The 19,988-nt window shown below is 27.1% G+C and overlaps 2 protein-coding genes across 2 annotated transcripts; both read left to right on the top strand.

Moving 5' to 3' along the window:
- The first annotated feature begins 2,651 nt into the window (after positions 1–2,651).
- On the top strand, positions 2,652–6,511 carry LOC107029432 (thermospermine synthase ACAULIS5-like). Its single transcript, XM_015230843.2, has 10 exons — positions 2,652–2,879; positions 3,679–3,745; positions 3,918–4,012; positions 4,231–4,333; positions 4,431–4,519; positions 4,622–4,778; positions 4,909–4,984; positions 5,102–5,160; positions 5,506–5,642; positions 5,831–6,511. The coding sequence occupies exons 1-10, from the start codon at positions 2,746–2,748 to the stop codon at positions 5,907–5,909; spliced, it is 996 nt and encodes a 331-aa protein (XP_015086329.1). The 5' UTR covers positions 2,652–2,745; the 3' UTR covers positions 5,910–6,511.
- A 6,349-nt stretch (positions 6,512–12,860) lies between these two features.
- Positions 12,861–15,372, top strand: LOC107029676. The gene is made up of 8 exons (XM_015231114.2): positions 12,861–12,989; positions 13,252–13,317; positions 13,406–13,503; positions 13,616–13,653; positions 13,770–13,857; positions 13,937–14,146; positions 14,246–14,311; positions 15,093–15,372. The coding sequence occupies exons 1-8, from the start codon at positions 12,953–12,955 to the stop codon at positions 15,258–15,260; spliced, it is 771 nt and encodes a 256-aa protein (XP_015086600.1). The 5' UTR covers positions 12,861–12,952; the 3' UTR covers positions 15,261–15,372.
- Positions 15,373–19,988: the final 4,616 nt, after the last annotated feature.

The following is a 19,988-nucleotide window of genomic DNA, read 5'->3' as shown; positions in this document are numbered from 1 at the left end:
AATTATATTTCCTATTTTACTGTTACGATTTTTGTTTTAAAGTGTAAATAAATTTATAAAGTTCCAAAGGTTTCTCAAAAAAACAACGTGTAAAGACGAAATGGAAAATTAATATAAAACAAAAGGGATATATTTGAAATATTACTCCTTCTTGTCCCCCACCCTAAGTTAACGTAATATATATTGATAGTGTAGTTTTTATTTGTCATATTGCGAATGTAATTTCACATATACGATAGTGGGTTAGTTACATTAATTTTTATTAAGAATGCTAATGATCATGATACATACATACATATATATATATATATATATATATAAGTAATCTGATTATACACATAAATATTTTTTACACTGTCGATGCAGATATATAAGTTGAATTGTTTTTATTGTATAGTTTGTTGGAAAGATGAGTTAGGTTTTGATGAAGGGAGTGATGGTGATGATGAGTACATTTGGCTTAGCACGCCATTTTATCATCTTTTGAGCAACAAATGAATAACTATGAATGATGTTTCTTATTGCACGCCAACATTTTATTGCACAAGTTTTCTCAAAGTAATTTATTTGTTTCACTTCAAAAAAAATTAGAATTAAAAAAAAAACCCTAATTTTGGGTATTTGTCTCCACTACACTTATGTGTTCAATCATCTTCTTTTATACTTTTTTTTTAAACAATAAAATAAAATAATAATCTCTCTTTTCCCAAAGAAATATATACTTTTTCACTTATGTATGTTGACCTTTTCTAGTTGTTTCATTTGTTGCTAGCTTCTTAGTGCTTTTGACATTATCATGTCTTCTCTTCACCAAAAAAATATTTTGAAAAATTACTACAATTGTTTTGCTAATTGCAATAATTATCCTAAATTTATTATTGATTTGTGTATTCTTCTAATTGAAGTGATACCATAAGACATGTGACGTATGTAGTTTCTTTGTGTAAATTTATTTGTCTTAATTAATTACTCTACGTAACAATAAATAATTTGTAGTGATTATTTTATATTTCATGGTAATGAGAAATATATGTATTTATAACATATTTTATTTAATTATATAACTGTTGTTAAAATTTTTAGTGAATCTGGATGCAATGACATATACTCAATTGCTGCTAAATATTTTTTTTTGGCAATAAAATGAAAATTTATTGTCACTAAATGTCTAGTATTATTTCTATTTGATGATCAGAAAAATATCTTTTATGGTAATTTTTAAAATAATTTTTAAGTATCTTGAATTGTTAAATACAACGACTTCGAATTTTTTTTATATAATTTATAAATATATTCGTTTATTTTTAAAAAAAAATGATAATAATATATTCAAATTCTCATAAAACGTAAATTACTTTGACTTTCGTACTTTAGATCAAGCCAAAAAAAATTAAATAGAGAAAGAACAAATTAATTGTTCAAATGCTTCTCTTACAATATATGGTGAGTTAGCTTATATAATCATATTTGAACCATCATGTTATATCGAATCGTTGCATTTGTACTCCAACATATCATTATTACTCCACTATTCTTCTCACTTGTAATTACCATAATTTTGTAGAAAATAAAATGTGTTAAAAGATAAAAGTTGCAAAAGCAAAAGCTAAGATGATGAGCTATAAGTATAATAAATAAAAATTGATAAATTACTATGTGGACAAGAAGCATTTGTATATATATAATATATACTATTGTCATCTAAATATTTTCATCAAATGTTAGGGTAAGATGATAAGTATTTTCTAAAAAAAAAAAGTCAAAAAGAAATTATTTTGAGTTCTAAATAGGTAATCACTTCTGGTTAAAAAGTGCATCAAGTTAAATAAAAGTTAACAACGTAAATCTATATTAATTGAACTTCAAAATAAGTATAATAAACAATCGGCGAAAAATTAAAAATTATCATTTAAAAATTAAAGGGTTTAATGTGATTGTGTTGAGAGTACTAACTTTAACACTCCAATAAATAAAAAATATTGTGGCAAGATTATTTAAGCAATATATAATTGTCCATTTAGAATATTTAGAGACAATAATAAATATGAATAATTATAATCAGTATTCTATATAAATATCATAAAATGTTTTAGCAACTCTAAGTACAATTTTTACATTAACTCAATTACTGCTAAAAAGAAAATATGTTGTTACTTATGATTTGTAATGAACCACAACTTTCAAAAGTCGTTTTCTTTATTAAACTATATATCAAGTCAAATGACATCACAGAAATTGAAACGACGAAAGTGTAAGTTATCTAATACAAATATAACAGATATAAATACTATACTATCTCCAGATTTTTACTAATTTGATAAATAAAAATAGACGGAGAGAATATTAATATCAATAAAGAACTAGAGCCCCATAACATTGGTAAAAAGTAGTACTCATTATTATTTTTATATTCCAAATATACATAAACATACACTTAGAGAACGCACGCGAGGAAATCAACCTTAGAATTCCCACTTATAATGATCTTTTAATTTAATTTTTGTATATTAATTTATTTATTTTTTTGAATTTGTGTCTTAGAAAATCCATGAGGATTTTATGTAAACTTGCTTCAATAGTTATCCCAACTCATGAACTTAAATGATTACAATGACACTCTTTTTCCTCTTTATATTCTCCACTTAAACTTCCAATTTTTTTCATCCTTAAACCTATTTGTTACTTATACCTTTGAAGTCTTATTCTTTATTATCTCTTCTATATCCTTTGTCCAATTAAAAAAAAATGGGTGAAATATCAGCAGCATTATCTAATGTGTTGAATAATGAAAATGGACATGTAGTGGGAGGTCCAAGAAAGAGTTGTTGGTATGAAGAAGAAATTGATAATGACTTGAGATGGTGTTTTGCTCTCAATAGGTATATAATAATACTAATTGGATTTAAGCTTAATGTGTTATAAGACTTAGCTCGATAATCGTAATAAGTTTGATTATAATTTTATTTTTCAAATTGTTTCGTTCGTTTTAATTTATATGATCTTAGTTATTTGATAAATCAGTTTAAAGGAATATGTATCTTTTAAATTTGGGATTAATTTTTTTTTTTTGTTTGAGAGAGAGAGAACCTCTTGATAACTTCTTTTGTGTTTGGTGGATAAATATATATATGCAAATTATATTATTATTATTTTTTGAAAAGCTCTCTTTTTAGGGTAATTAGTAGGAAAAGGATACACCTTTTAGTGGGTTGGTTATTTCGATGTTTATCTTTATTTGTTTAAAATATATTTTATAAAAAATGTTCAACTTTACTTCTCTATTGTTTATTTTAACAAATAAGATATGGTTTATTATTTATTTTTTAATATTCAAAGAACCTATATTTATTAATCGAAATGATATATAAAATTATCTTTTTATTTATTATTTTTTAGGAAGTGAGTTAAGTTAAATATAGACAAATAAAAACGAATTGAGAGAGTATGATTTTACTCTTTGGTCCTTGGGTTTCTATTCAATATCCAATAATATAACTTTTCTATTTTATAGCATTAGTTTGACTTAAATATAAAAGTTATATATTGTTAATAAATCTATAATATTAAATATATGACGAGAAAAGATAAAATGGTAGACTCTAAAGAAAAAATTTACATTACTAAAATCCGAAATAAATATATTCTTTTTTATTTTGAAATATTTTTGTTTTGGCGCAGCATTTTGCACACTGGTGCTACTCAATATCAAGACATTCAACTCTTGGACACGAAGCCCTTTGGAAAGGTAATTAAATTAGAGTTTTTGTATATTTTTTTGTTGCCAAAAAGGATTGCAACTAAATCATCGATAACACAAAAATTTGATTAAAAAAAAATCTTATAAATTTTTTATTTTGAAAATATATCACTTTTTTTATTTAGAGAGTAATAAAATAATTTTTTGACTAATGCAACAGGCTTTAGTGATCGACGGGAAGCTTCAAAGTGCAGAGATAGATGAATTCATTTATCATGAATGTCTTGTCCATCCTCCTCTTCTTCATCATTCGAAGTAATAACTCTTTGTTTAATCCCCACTAATTATTTCATTTTAACATAACGAGTAAAGTTATAGATCACAAATTCAAACAACCTCTTTTATGATTTGATCCTTTATAATTATTATTTTTTAAATACGCATTATAACTATGTATTTTAACATAAAGTTCTTAACCTTTGAATTATTTGCAAAATTATCTTTTTATATTCACTATGCACTTTAATTATCAGTCCTAGAAGCATATTCATTATGGGAGGAGGTGAAGGTTCTACAGCAAGAGAATTATTAAGGCACAAAACAGTCGATAAAGTTGTAATGTGTGACATTGATGAAGTAAGTCTCTTATTTCCCTTTTTTTTCGATTCTTCGATTGTGTAAATATCTTTTACATCGTTAATTAATAAAAAAATAATTCATTATTTTTTTTTAGGAGGTTGTGGAATTTTGCAAGTCATACTTGGAGGTTAACAAAGAAGCATTTTCTGATCCTAGACTTGACCTTATTATTAATGATGCCAGGTTTAATACCCTAATTTTATAAATTTATCAAATTAACCCCTTTGATTTTTTTTTTATATAATTAATGAATCTTGATTAACAAAAAATTTTGTGATTTTGTAGGGCTGAGCTAGAGAGGAGGGAGGAACATTATGATATAATTGTAGGGGATTTAGCTGACCCTATAGAAGGAGGACCATGTTATCAACTATATACAAAATCATTTTATGAATTTATTGTTAAACCTAGACTTAATCAAGGTGGCATATTTGTTACTCAGGTACATTATATTGTATCTCTTAAATTTTATCGAAACTTAAAATTTTATGTACTGTTTAAATTAAATTATTCGAATTAGTGATTTTTAAGTATTAATTAATGTTGAAATATTGTGAATTATAACTTAACAGGCAGGACCAGCTGGAATTTTCAGTCATACAGAAGTTTTTTCTTGCATTTTCAATACTTTGAAACAAGTTTTCAAATGTAAGGGAAACACTTATTATCATGCTAATTAATTACATTATGTTATAATAATTCTTGAAAAATTGATATATCTCAAATGATATTAAATAACATTTATTAATTCTTTTTTTATTACAGATGTTGTGCCTTATTCAGCTCATATTCCATCTTATGCTGACACTTGGGGATGGGTCATGGTATTATTAATTTACGAAATTAAAACAAGTTATATTACTGGTTGGTCAGTCAAAATAATTATATTTTCTAGTCAAAATAAAAAAATATACACTATTTTGTATAAAATATATATATTCTATGTATAATCATACAATAATATACAAAAAAGAATATACATTATTTTGTGTTACATGTATATTCTATGTATATCATACAACAATATACAAAAAGAATATACACTATTTTGTATAAAATATGTATATTTTATGTATATCATACGATAATATACACAAAAAAAGTACTATTATTTTGGTGAACGGTTATACAATATCGTTTTTAATTAAATTATCGATTATTTGATGTAGGCATCAGATACTCCATTTGTTGTAAGTGTGGATGAATTGGACCAAAGAATCAAACAGAGGATCAATGGAGAAAATAGATATCTTGATGGCAAAACATTCACTTCAGCCTCTACATTAAGCAAAGCTGTTAGAAATTCGTAAGGAACATTTAATTATATTAATTATTGGTTTAGTACTTTAATTGTGTTATAAACTCATAATTTAACTTAACTTACGACAACAGTTAGCAAGTAACTCTTCATGTAAGTGTATATAACTTAAATTACGTGTTTATAATTCTTTTTTCGCAACTTTTTTGCTTATATGAATATTTGAATTATGACAGATTGAACAATGAGACTCATGTTTACTCAGAAGGGAATGCAAGATTCATTTATGGACATGGAAGACACAATCAAGCATGACATGATGGAACAAAAAATTGAAAGGGCTACATGATTATTGTAGCACATTAACAAAAAAAAGAAGTTGGAATTTGTATTTTTTTTTTCCCTTTTGTTTTAGTTTTTCCTTATGGTTTTTGTTAACAAAGTCTCACATCGGTAAAGGGATGAGAAATCGGTCTCCTTATATGGATTTGGACAAATCTTCCTCATGTGTTAGCTTTTGAGGCTGCGTTAGACTCACGTGTCATATCCTTACATGGTATCTGAGTCGGGCTCATTTCAATTTGTTGTTCATCGATATTGGGCTTTATTTAGAAGTGTTCACGCTGGAGGTGAGGTCTGAAGATGCGGGGGAGTGTTAAGAAGTCTCACATCGGTAGAGGGATGAGAAATTGATCTCCTTATATGAACTTGGACAAACCTCCCCTCATAAGCTAGTTATTGGGGTTGAGTTAGTACCAGGTGTCATATCTTTACGATTTTAATTCAAAGTTATCTTAGGATCTTATGTTTCTTATATGTATTTTTTTTTGTTATTTTGTTGGAAGTGGTGGGGGTGCTATGTTATTACTCTAATAGAAGGCTTAATTATTTATTTTAATTTCTTTTTGTTTTTTGAATTACTATATGGTTTAATTTGGAATACTATCTTTTAATTTTGAGCCTACTGAGTAATCTTTTTGTCACATTATAAAGTTTGTTTATTAACCATTTTAAGAAGAAAAAAAAACTTCATTTCCTTGAACGCCCATTTTTTTTCAAATTAGTTGTAGGACGATGATAAATAAGGCACTTTTTACCATTTCGCCGAATAAGAATGAGAGTCAATCGAGTTGATTAAAATGTCCTTATTTCATATAAAATTAGCATATTGATTTATGCATCTACTTAATTTATGCCTTGTTTTTTTTTTTTTAAATTTCCTATTAATTACTTCTACTTGAATTGTACTACCAATTAGTGTTAGACCCTATGCTATTAATCTTCTTCAGAACCAAATAAGATTGGGCCAGAAAATGTTTAAAAAGGAAGTCATATTGGACATGTAAAAATCCAATAATTTAGTGGTGATTGATAAAGCTTCCAATATTTTGGGTAACTATGCTTGTGACCACTCAAAGCAAATATATAGAACAAAAAATATCTCCAGATAATTTAGTGATGTACTGGGTCTGAGATCAATTATTTGATTGGTAATATGTTTTGAATATGCAATATTTATTATTTAAAAAAAAATAGACTAAAAGATATATATTATCTTAATTTTCGTCATTACAGATTGTATTAGCATCAAGTTAATAAGCATTAGTACCAACAAAAAAAATATAGTTAGTGCATTGTTAGGTTTCAACAATTGATATAGCAAATTGATTTCATAAAAAAATCACTAAATGGCAAAGAATTATCAACAATTGTAATTATGAGAATTAACCCAAAAAAAAAATCTCCGTCATCAGACGAAAATTGTAATATCACACATTAATTTTTAGTTGAGAATTACAGTACAAGCAATGTTAAGAATATTAATGATAGATCCTAAAAAGTTTCTCTTAACCTTGCAACTGTGAATAGTAGTAATCTAGCTTTCATTTTTTCTAAGTAGATTTTTTTTTATATGGATGTTGGTGCTTCTTCAGCGATATATTTGTACAGTTCAAAAAAAGTAAAATAAAATAAGATACAAAAGTAAAGTTTTCGTCTAAAACCATAAAAAGAAAGTGACTCTGATGGAACAGTTAATTATTATCACTCTACCTTTTTCAATTTGCTTTCTCCATTTGTATTTGGTCCGTGAAATAAACATCGTGTGTTATTGTTTGCTTTTTTTTTCTTGGCCTAATTTTGGATTGCAAGTCAATTTCTTTGAAAAATAGCCACCATTAATTATTATTATAGCCCTTAACTAATTGCATACTTTCTCACTCTTCATAAATAATCTTTATAGCCCTCAATTAATTAAACCTAAATTATTGATATCAATATTAAACATATGATAGTTGACGGTTGATATTTATTCAAAAAATAACTAGGAATAAAGATGATAGTTAAATTCTTTTTCTATAAATATGATTCTCCTAACACTATAAGAACTTATTCCTGAATATTAATAAGGTAAAATAAAAATAAATTTGAATAAAATATGAATAGTACAACTCACATGACATATTGCACCATTAAATACGATAGTGTTAATCCTTTTTGTTATTGTTTATATACAAGGTAATGTATCATTTCTTGTTACAATATATATAATACATAAACTCACTAATTAAATTAGGTATAGTGATATATGTCATGATCATTCAGTGATATTTACGTAAGTCCTTCAAAAATTAATTTTTTTAATAACATTTTAATTGTAGATAAATTTTTAGTACGTTATGTTTAACATTATAAAATTAAAAACATCTTAATATAGTGACATAAATTTAATTTAGGATCATAAAATTTAAAAAAATTCTTTACTTTTTTTACATTTACATCAAATAAATTGAAACGAAGGATATGTGAAATCATTTGATTGTCTTTCATGCGCTGTGCCATACTCAATTATTATGCGTGCTGTGGTGGACTCTGCTTCTATCGTCACCTTATAGATATATTTTATAATTTATAAATATAATAAGACGCCAAATCAGTCCTCTCAATAAGTATTAACCAAATAATAATTTGTGGTGTTTTCATCCATCAGCATCAATATATAACTTTAATTATATATGAACACCTAAATTCAACCACCTCATTCATGGTGATCATATCTAATTGAAGATATAGTAGAAATATGTTCACTTATAGATATAAATTACAACAATAACTTACATAATAGATAAACTTTTTTTAATTTGTGCTACAATTTATTATTTAAGGGATGTAGAACATCCAACATTTTTCTCTATTATAAATTCTAACTTTTATCTAATATCGAAAAAATTCTTTTTTTTCCTACGCTCATAATAGTGTATTTATATATTGAAAATTAAGGTTAAGGAAGAGAACAAATCAATAGACTATCAAGCTATTAGCATCCCTTATGAGTAAATTTGATGTATGAAATATTTTCAATAGATTTTATTAAAGCATAATGAAACATTTTTTAGACTGGTATGGTATGTAAAAAAATCAGATCATATTTTGTGGTTAGCATTTTATAGATTTTTTTGTGGAAAAAGACAAGGGAGGGGAATAGTTGGTTATTATTAAAATAATTTAATGTATGATATGATTTTTTTTAGAGATAATAAATTTTATTTTTTTTAAATATGAGATGTTGAAAATATGAAGATAAAGAAATGATGTTTGATTTATACAAAGAGAGGGAGGTCATTCAAAACTTATTGGCTCCAAAAACATGATTGAAATAGGATGAACTAATATAGTTATTTGTAAAATGCTATTTATTTTGATGTTTCTATAATAATTTATTATTTTTCATGAATCTCTAAATAGAATTCAATTTAGATCATAATAATATTTATATTGAAATTTTATTTTACCTTAAATAATGAATAATAATTTTGAACGGTAAAAAATAGTGATATTTCTGATATATGAATGTGAACTAATAAGATATTGAACGAAACTTAAATATTGTAATTGATGAACAAGATTATATAAACAAGAGAACATGGAATATTTTTAACCCGTTGTTTCAAAGATTAAATGGACTGGCGAAAGTTATCAGCCTGAAGTAGTGGGTTGCGATTGCACTAATTTTTATGGAAAAAAATAAATATTAGAGCCGTCAATATGACTAACTTCGTTGGGTCGATCTGACCTAATCCGGAATTTAATAGGATTGGGCTAAAATTTTTGGAGCCCATTTAAGAAAAGAATTTTTTAGCCCGGCCTGAATAAACTTGTTGATTTGATGGGCTTAAAAAATATAGGTAGGGTTGACCCGTGGGCCAATAATAATTAATTAAAAAATATAATATAATATTAAAATTTAAAATTAAAGAGAATCTAAATTCAAAATAATTAGGTTAATATTTTTATTTATATATTCATACTTTTACTTGAAAAAAAAAACTTAATAAATAGAGATAATTTCAGAGATCCTCCAGGCTTCGCTCTATAACACTCGCCTTCCCTGTGGATTACGAATTACGTCTACCTCCCTTATTATCATTTTCTTGTAATCATTCTTTAAACCTATTTAAATAAATATAAATTAATTTAGATATGACAAATTTACTCTTATATATGAATGTTTAGATCTAATTTTCAATGATTTATCTTTATTGGATCATGTTTCTTCTTCGCTTGTGTAAATGTTTAACTAGAACAAAATCTTATCATTCTTAACAAATTTATTTCTTGGAAAGTTCAATTTTGTCTTCTATTTGAAGAAATTGTTGCCGAAAAATGATGGGTTATTGTGGGGAAAAAATTTACGTGAATCGGGAAAGGTGAAATAGAGATAAAGAGTTAATATGTGGCGAAAATGTGGGTTAACTTAGTTGAAGACTTTGATCTTTGTTGGATTAAAAAAACAAGTCTTTGTGTTAAATTATTTTTAAAGTATTTGTTAAATGAGTTATTTTTCATTTAATATTTATCAATAAAAAGAAATTTATATAAAAAAGAGTAAAATTGTCAAATCTATATTGATTTATATTTATTTTAAATAGGTTTAAGAATGGTTACAAGTAAATGAAAATAAGGGAGGTAGACGTAATATCGTAAACCAAAGGGGAGGTGAGGGTTATAGAGCGAAACATGGAGGTCTCTGAAATTATCCCTACTAAATATTATAAAAATAATTTTATTTTGATTTGATTAACAAATACTAACATTATCATCATGTAATATTGTTTTGTCGATATTTATGATAATATTTTAAATTTAATTTAAAATTTAATTTAATAATTATAAAAATCTATAATTTTTTTAAAAAAGTGGTCTGGTCCGTCAAGCATGTAGACCACGTACTTGTGGGTTGGGCCGACCATTTTATGGCCCACGCCAAAAATGGGCTAGCCCGGTCTGACCCGTAAAATGTCAAAGCCTGTACGGGTTAGCCCGGATGGGGTGGGCTAGCCCATATTGACAGCTCTAATAAATATACTTTGAATTATTATAAATTATATACAGATATTATCTGTTATATTTTTAGAATATTGGTGTCTTTGTCGTCCAAAACTAAAACGTGTATGTCCTTCACTCTAACGGAAGACTAAATGAGGACACGTGGTATGATTTTATCCGTCGATCCAATATTTAATTAATATTGAATAGATGGATAAGATTATGACACACATATGTTTGTTAGTATAAAGGATATATATGCTTTAATTTTTGGACGGTAGAAGCATCAATGTTTCAAAAGTATGACAGAGGATATTTACATACCATGCACGATAGTTCAAAGATATATGTGTCCTTTTTTCCTTTATGAATTTACTGACATGAGTTGTGACGAAATGATTACGATAAATTTCTCTTGGCTTTGAATTGGTATAAGAATTTCAAAATTAAAACTTACCGAAATCACCACTTTTGAGACTAAGTCTTAAAATATATGAATGTGAATTTAATCGGCCTCTAATAAAATATCAAATATTAAATAAAAAATTAAATATGAATTTAAGTTCACACACATTTCACATGGATTGTGTACTGAAACTTCAAGGAATGGTACATGACAAGAGGTATCATAATTACTTTGTGTGTGTTTTCCCTCAAAAGGATTTTCTTTTTTAATTAATTTAAAATCATTGTTTTGTTCGTGTGAAACCGCGGTTTTTTTTTTTATTTCTATTATTTTAACCTTAGCTTTAGGTAAATATTATATTAGTTCTTTTAATTATTTGGGAGAAAAAGAATATTCCATATATTAAAAGAGTAAAGCATCTTATTCCTATATAATCTTCAAAACGCGTAGTAATAAGCTACTAAGAACGCAATAAAATACTTCCAACGTTTTTATCATGTGAAATAAATAAAATAAAATAATAAAATTCTCATAATCTCGAAACCAACTATATTGTTATAGAAAAAATTGATTACGTATAATATAATTATAAAAATAGTATTTTAAGATGTTCCAGTTCTAGAAACAAATTAAAGGAAGTTTCCACTATATGAATGCGAAATTTGTGTCATAAAAATAATTTCCCCCCCTTATTTTCACTAAATTATTTTACTAGTTCAAAAAATGTGAAATAACTGACATTTTAAAAGTGTCATTAGTACTATAGATTGGAATATTTATTAACTAATTAAAATAAATGTAAAACAATGGACTTAATACTTATGCCTATACAAGGAAAAAACACATCTTTTTGTTTAATAGGAAAACTTTTTTTTAGTGAAGTGCTTTGTACACATTTAATAAACAAAATCAGAAAATATTATTCACAAAAATATTTTTATTGTTTCTTCCACACCAAAATCTCTTCATATTGTTATTTCATTTCCCCTTTGGCCCTCATTTTATTAAGGAATATACACATGACATGACATTCAATAATTAATCTACTTTTTATTTTATACTTCTTTTCCATTTTTTAATCTATATGATATGAAATAACTTTAAATATTCAATTCACCTTAAATATTTCTCTTAAATTTATTATTTTTAAGTTTTACAAATATCTTTTAATGGGTTAAAAATTTCCACCAAGGTGCATGAATATAATCATTCCTTTTTTAATTAAAAATCTCAATTTTAAATTTTGAGTGTACAAGAAATTGCCTCCGAATAATTTTAAAGTGACTCAAACATCTGAATTAATTTGACTCTCAAAATAAAATGAGTATTAAAATAATCACAAAGCAACGTGTGAATTGCGTTAACATGGGCATTATTGTCCTTACGATATAATAATCGTTTTTAATTGGATAGCGTGTGGGTCCCGCTTACCCTAGCAAAATTACATTCGTTATCATCTGATGAGTCATCAAATATATTTTAATATTCCCAATTTTGTCCTTACCTTCTTCTACGAACTTGTATAAATACCCGCTTTCCCTCCCCATTTCAAAGCCCTCTCTTGTGTCTACTCATCATTTCACAAAAATATTTGCATTGATAATTTGATCAATTTGTTTTCTCTGCTATGGATTCTTCCTCCCCTTTTGACTCTATTATTTTCGGTAAGTTTCTTTCTTCAATTAGTTATTTTCCGTGTTTCATGAGGTAGGAATAAAGTTTAGAGATTTCATGTATGAGATTAGATTGAACACGTTATTATCATTGTTGTTAAAATATATAAGAAAAACTCATTTGACTATCGAAGTTTTTATGATATTTATTCGATCGCTTGTGGAATTGTGTTTTAATTATATAGTTAATTTGCATTTTGTTGACTTGTTGAGAAATTGTGTTGAATAATATTTTGAAATACTTTTTGTTTAGATTTGGATGATACTCTGTATTCGTCTGCGACTGGAATTGGACAATCGTTGAAGAAGAACATTGACGGTTCGAATTCTGTTAAAATTACATATAATTCAATATCATGAGATATGATCGGTTACCTGAAACTGTTATTTTTGGCTGAAAAAAACAGATTTTCTGGTGGAGAAATGCGGTTTTCCGGTTTTGAAAGCATCGGCTTTGCGTGTTGAGCTTTTCAAAACTTACGGCAGTTCTCTTGCCGGATTACGAGTAATTATCTTATTTTTAGCCTTAATTTTTAATTAGTTCTTCAATACTTTTGAATTTAATCAAATTTCGATTAGTAATCGTTTTGTTTAATTCCTTTGCTTTTATAATGCAGGCTATAGGTTATGATGTTGATGCCGATGATTATCACAGGTGAGATATTTGAGATTTTTTTTTCGATTTCTCATAGTTTGATTCCGTGATTCCTAAAAAAAATGTGATTATTGTTTTGAAAATGTTTCTATTTCAATTCCCCCCTTCTTCAACAGCTATGTGCACGGAAGATTACCGTATGATTTGATTAAACCGGATCCCCAATTACGAAGCATTTTGCGTAGTATTAATCAAAGGAAAATTGTAAGTTGTTTTATATATAGTTGAATTGTATTGTGATCTGTTGGATACTGTTAATTGATTTTTGAAAGTAAATGTGCAGATTTTCACGAATTCGGATCGAATTCATGCGATGAAGGCTTTGGATCGTCTGGGAATTACAGATTGTTTTGAACAGATCATTTGTTTCGAGACGATGAATTTTAACCTCTCTAAGGCAACAAGGCCGGAAGAGATTCCGGTGATATTGAAGCCTTCAATGGAGGCAATGAATATCGCCATTGAAGCTGCTCAGGTCGATCCTTATCGCACGGTATGCTCAATACTCTGCTTTTCGAATTTCAAACTAATTTTTTGCTAATTATATGATTCAGAGTTTGATTTTATTTTTTGTTTTTTTGTATGAGTTTAGCTCTTCCTTGATGATAATGTTAAGAACATTGCTGCTGGAAAAGCTGTGGGGCTTCAAACAGTTTTGGTAAGTTCTTATTTCGTTTGTAATTTGTATATTTCTGTGTTTAGCGTTTGCTTTTGAGTTGAGATGATCACGTGAATAATTAGATTAAAAAGCTAATATAAACAGTAAAACAGACTCATTAAAACTTTACTCTTACCCCAAAAATGATATGGGTTATATTTTGTGGTGCACGATTAAATTCACTTTTACGAGTTTATCATCTATTTTATATAAAAATAAGGTACAAGAAGATATTTTAGCTTGTGTCGTTGTCTCAAATTGTACTATGTGACCTTATTGTTCTTCTATTCAATAATCAAAGTTTAGTTACAATCGATATGAATCGTGGTGCATTGTTAAGAATATTGTTTTGGGGTTGAGCTTTGGATAAGGAGAAAATTATGTTAGATGTGTTACCTTTAAATTGGGCCCAGCAGTCGAATTCACTCGAAACTCCAATGTGAGTTTCAGACACCGAATGAAAAAACAAAAAAAGTTAGGTTATATTTTATAGTACCAAGAAAATGACTTTATATTGGACCAAAGTGTTTTTCCCCTTTGTACAACTTCGACTTGTCCAGTACAAAACGTGGGTAATTGAAAATGCAAAAAGTTATACACATGATGATATTTTAGCTAGTGCTTATCACAAAGTTCTACCTGTTACTCTTATCTATCTACATCAATTAAATATCTACCTCATTTGAAGAGATGAAAAATTTAGATATTCTATGTCAGAAATATAGGATAAGACTACGTATGATAAACTCTGACTTTTGTGTTTTATTTCCGTATATTGAAGGTTGGAAGATCAACCAAGACAAAAGAAGCTGACTATGCATTAGAGATAGTGACTGATTTGGTTCAAGTAGTACCAGCAATATGGTTCAAGGAAGAAGAAAAAGATCAAAAAGTAACACGTACAAGAAGTGAAATAGACTTTCTTGCAACCACATCTGTGGGTGCCTAATCTATGTCAAGAAAAAAAAAAGAACCAAGTCTTCTAATCTATGTACAAGTGTACATATTCCTAATAATAATAATGTAATTTTTAATGTATGTGAATGTACTTGTTACGTATATATATAAATCATGAATAAATTAACAAAAAAAAAAGTCGGTGGTTTTTTCGAGAACTTTCGTCTTCATTTTAGATAAGCTCAATAAGTTTTAAATATATTCCTCAAGTCTTTTAAAGATAGAGTTTGATTTATGAATTTAATCGAGCTCAATTAACTTAATTATGTACGTTTTAAATAACATTTAAGATCACAATATATTAAAGATAGCCTTTACATACATGGAGAACTTTTTTATTGAGTATGTTTATTTTGTTTATTTTATTTGAATTGATTGATAGGTATGAAACCAACAAGTTATGTTGCTTTCAATGCTAAAGTTGATGTGAACAATATTTTAATTTTTTCTTAATTAACCAACATTATTGCAAGCATATTGTATCATTTGGTGTCGTTATCTGCCTAGTCAGTGGGTGTCATTTAGTTTGTCATTAGTACTCAAATAAGGATGATTAATTAATGGATTAATGTTGATCACTAGCCTAGATAAACATTATTTGTAAGGTCCCTATCTCTAAACATCATTGGTATTATAGTGATGTTTCGTTACGCATCAAAAACAAGCATTAATTAACTACGAAATACATTTAGTAAATTTATCACTAAATAATTTGTAGTTAATATGATTTTTAATATAATGTTGAGCTTGAAGTTTGTCAGTTTACCTGACCTCAATAATTTTTGTTTGAATACTATTTTCGTTCAATCGACTTCAATAATTTATTTTTTGTTTAAATATTGTCTCCGACTCTCCATTCAATATTAGTTGTCTAATTTTTCTCCTTTACATGCTTTGTTTGAACAACTAATACGAGATAGAAAGAGTAATTATATTTGCGTTGAGAAATCATAAAATTATATTTTGGACCTAACTCACGCACCTCAAAAGCAAGCTTAAAGGGAGGATTGCTCAATCCTTATAAGAAGATCACGCATTTCATTAACCATGCACCAATGTGAGGCTTTTCATTTCTTCTAACGCCCAACTTCACGCTTAGAATTGGACATCTGTAACGTGGATAATTTAATTTAGGGTCGACATCAGGTGAAATGGGTTATGCTCTAGTAGCATGTAAAATTGAGACTTGAGCATAACTCACACACTCCGATAACTAGGAGACTACACTTCTTAATTCTTATTAACCCCAACATGAGACTTTTTATTTTATTTTCAGTAGAAATTTATTAAATATGTATCATAATTAAGACTAAAACTTAGTAATTTAACATTTGAATAATCGTTCGAAAATTTGAAACCCATAAAATTAAAATCTTAACACTGCTTGGAAAAAAAATGATAAATTTTTATTATTTAGCGATAAAAGTTTATCTATAACTAACAATTCTTTCCATTGTTAATTTATATTGTTTTAATAAAAAAGATTATACATCTTTGTATTTGCTAAATTGTTGCTAAGGAAGATTACATCATTGTGAGTTGTGACACATGAATTATGAATATACCATGGCTAGATCAGCTGAATGAGTTATATAATCATGTTAGCTGAGAATATATATCGTGTAAGCAATAATAATACAACAAATTAAATAATAAGATTTTATTCCTTCCACATATAGTAACTTTTTGATTGGACAGAATAAGAAGAAGACTAGAGTTCACCTCAAATTAAATTATATTCCATATTTCAAAATCCTCTAAATCTTTGCTATCTCAATTTAAAATACAGGAAGAAAATCAATAAATTTTCGTGTTGTTATGAGCTAATTAAGAAAATCAATAAATTTTCGTGTTGTTATGAGCTAATTAATTAGCTGGCTACGACAATTACAACCGTGTATTGTGCTTCAATTTTAAGCAAATTGAGATCGACTTTATAGATTTTTGTTAGAGTGATAAAAGTGTCACATTGATTGATAAATGCATTGGTGGTCTGCTTATATGGACTTGAGCAATCCTCTACTCATGAGCTAATCTTTAATTTGAAATTGAACTAAGATCAGATATCATATTTTTAATACCAAAGACGTTGATGTTATATTTTAATTAATAACCAACGTTACTCGTTAGCACATTATGCCATTTGATATCATTATGATCTGATGAGTCAGTGGATGCCTTAATTTGTCCATAAATATATTTTTTACTCAATGTGGTTAGTGACATATTGATGTTGATAGTTTAGAAAAACATTTTCTTGAGGAATTAGATACATTCCAAATTTCACATATTTTATCGTATAATTTACATAAATCACATAATATAAATAATAAATTATATTATATTCCTATTTTTTTTCTAATTACAATAATCCTTAAAATTTGTACTTTTCAGATACATAAGTCATCTACGAACACATTAATTCTAATACAAGAAAAATCTTTTTGTTAAACTAAAAAGGGAATAAAGTCTAAAAATTAATTATAAATTCCATTAATTATGCTTTTATTTGCTTGATCCTTGTTATCTTTGAGCAAATTTAATAATCGGATGATTTTTTTCCATTATTGAATTTTCTTCTTCAATTTTATTCATGCAACTCATTGGATGAAGCTCCTTTTTTCATCCCACTCAACCTTTCATTTCTCTAGTCTGTCTTTGATTTGTTCGATGAAATTGGTAAGAACATCAAGTTTTCTTTTGCTTCACGAAAATTCTAATAGAACGAAGAAATATAAAATTTTAAATTGTTTCCCCCGTTCAACAAAGAAACCTTTCAGATTTGATTCAAATTTTTTGCAAAAATTTTGGGTAAGCGAGGTGAGTTATGAAGTATAAAAAGGTGATAAAATTGTTATAAGACAAACGGTATCCTTTTGAATCTTTAAGTTCATCGAAGATACTTTCAATTTTGATTCAAGATTATCAAAAGTTAACTCAAGATTCTTTCTTCTCCCTGTTCAGTAAAGATCCATTGTTGAAATTTTTGAGATGCAAAATTTTTCTCCTAGTTTATTGAAGACCCTTTCAATCTTGATTCAAATTATAAAAATATTTGAGAATATACATCATGTATATGTGAGTTCAATTAAACAATTAAGCAATACAAGAGTTATTATCACACAAACAGAGTGATTCAGTTAAGAAAAGTTTGACTATCTTATGTGAGGTAGGATAGATATAGACTAAAGTAATGAATTTTGATGGACTTGGACTTAGAGCTGTAATAGTTGAGCTAAAATTTTAAGTGTTGGATTTGAGAAAATAGTAAAATTAAAGATTCAAGTTAATTAAAATTTAACAAAATATTTATATTTTATTTATGAATAATATATATCTAGTTTATCGGTTCGATTTGATTATTTTTGTTGTTGTTTCTTAGTAAAACCAAAACCAAACCAAAGAGTATCAATTTTCAAAATTTAAAACCAAACCAAATCAAATATCGAGTTTTTTCATCGATTTGATTCGAACTGTGATTTGATTTGATTTGTAACCATAACCATGAACAGCCCTACACTCAATTTTAACCCTTTTTTTTTATTGGTTTAGAGATATTTTCAGCTTAGCAAGAGTTCAATCCATTGTTAGACACAAAAAAAGTTTAAAGTTCAATTTTGAAAACTGATTTAACCACAAATAAAAAATAATCAAGTAGTAATATCTCAAAAGAACTGGAACAACCAGGAGAGTTCGAATCCAAAATTTGAAGAAATTTAATTTATATGAAAGTTGTAAACAATGTTGTTGTAATTGTATGAAACTTTCATAAACCAACATGAAATTTAACAAAATTTGTACACACACACATATATATATTGGCACAATCTGAGAGCATCCCTAGCTAGTTGTAATCGACGTCTTTGTCCTTGAAAAGACCTTAGACAAGCCCTTAGCATATATCATTGCATCATTGATAGAGTAAAAAGCGGTAAAATTAAAACTTTTCATTTGAAGTTCAACTTCACTTCACATTTATCAAAATAGAATTCATAATTGTCTCACATGACAATCTAAACATAAGAGTGTGAGAAATGAGACTTAGCCCTTACATCATTACAATACGTCTTATAATAGGAATTACAATAAAGTCTTTGAAAAAGAAAGTATGAAACTAGAGTTAATCATCTCCATCCTCGGACTTAGGACTCACCAACTTGGGGATAGCAATTCAAGTTCTTCAAGAAAGGAGTGAAATCTCTTCAATGGCCCGAACTTACACTTTGTGTAGAAAATAGAAGAGATATGAGTTAGTACAAACCACATGTACTAAGTATGAAAACATATGCAAGTAAATCATTTGAAAACATGCGCAAAGGGACATTTTAGTATAAACATGTTAAGCTCACTCTCAAAAGTCTTTATGCACATTTCGAAAACATATAGAAGTCCATATCACAACAACCATGAGACATATTCATATTCATGTTCAAGAGTAACATCATAACAAAGCCATAGTTAACATTTCATGTTTAGAGTCCATTTCATCAATACCTCACAAAACCTTACTCATAACCCCAATCCAAGTCCACTTGTGCAATGTGTATCATGTGAAGCCCCATAACCCCACATAAACCAAGTAAACTAGCAAAGAGACCATAAGCATTGTCTTTACCTCATATAACATCATAACAAGTGTAGTCAACATCATATATAACAATTTAGACCAACATCATGTATATATGATGTTGGTTTCACTTGATATATATATATATATATA

The sequence above is a fragment of the Solanum pennellii genome, chromosome 9 (assembly GCF_001406875.1).
Source record: "Solanum pennellii chromosome 9, SPENNV200".
Taxonomy (NCBI): Eukaryota; Viridiplantae; Streptophyta; class Magnoliopsida; order Solanales; family Solanaceae; genus Solanum; species Solanum pennellii.
The sequence above is the reverse complement of the archived record's forward strand: the minus strand, read 5'-3'. Positions and strand labels throughout refer to the sequence as shown.

Coding starts and splice junctions, on each gene's coding strand:
- LOC107029676 (XM_015231114.2), top strand. CDS start 12,953: ATGGATTCTTCCTCCCCTTTTGACTCTATTATTTTCG. Junction 13,654..13,769: donor GATGCCGATGATTATCACAG/GTGAGATATTTG, acceptor CTTCTTCAACAG/CTATGTGCACGGAAGATTAC. Junction 14,147..14,245: donor AGGTCGATCCTTATCGCACG/GTATGCTCAATA, acceptor GTATGAGTTTAG/CTCTTCCTTGATGATAATGT.
- LOC107029432 (XM_015230843.2), top strand. CDS start 2,746: ATGGGTGAAATATCAGCAGCATTATCTAATGTGTTGAATAATGAAAAT. Junction 4,013..4,230: donor CCTCTTCTTCATCATTCGAA/GTAATAACTCTT, acceptor TTTAATTATCAG/TCCTAGAAGCATATTCATTA. Junction 4,779..4,908: donor GTGGCATATTTGTTACTCAG/GTACATTATATT, acceptor ATAACTTAACAG/GCAGGACCAGCTGGAATTTT.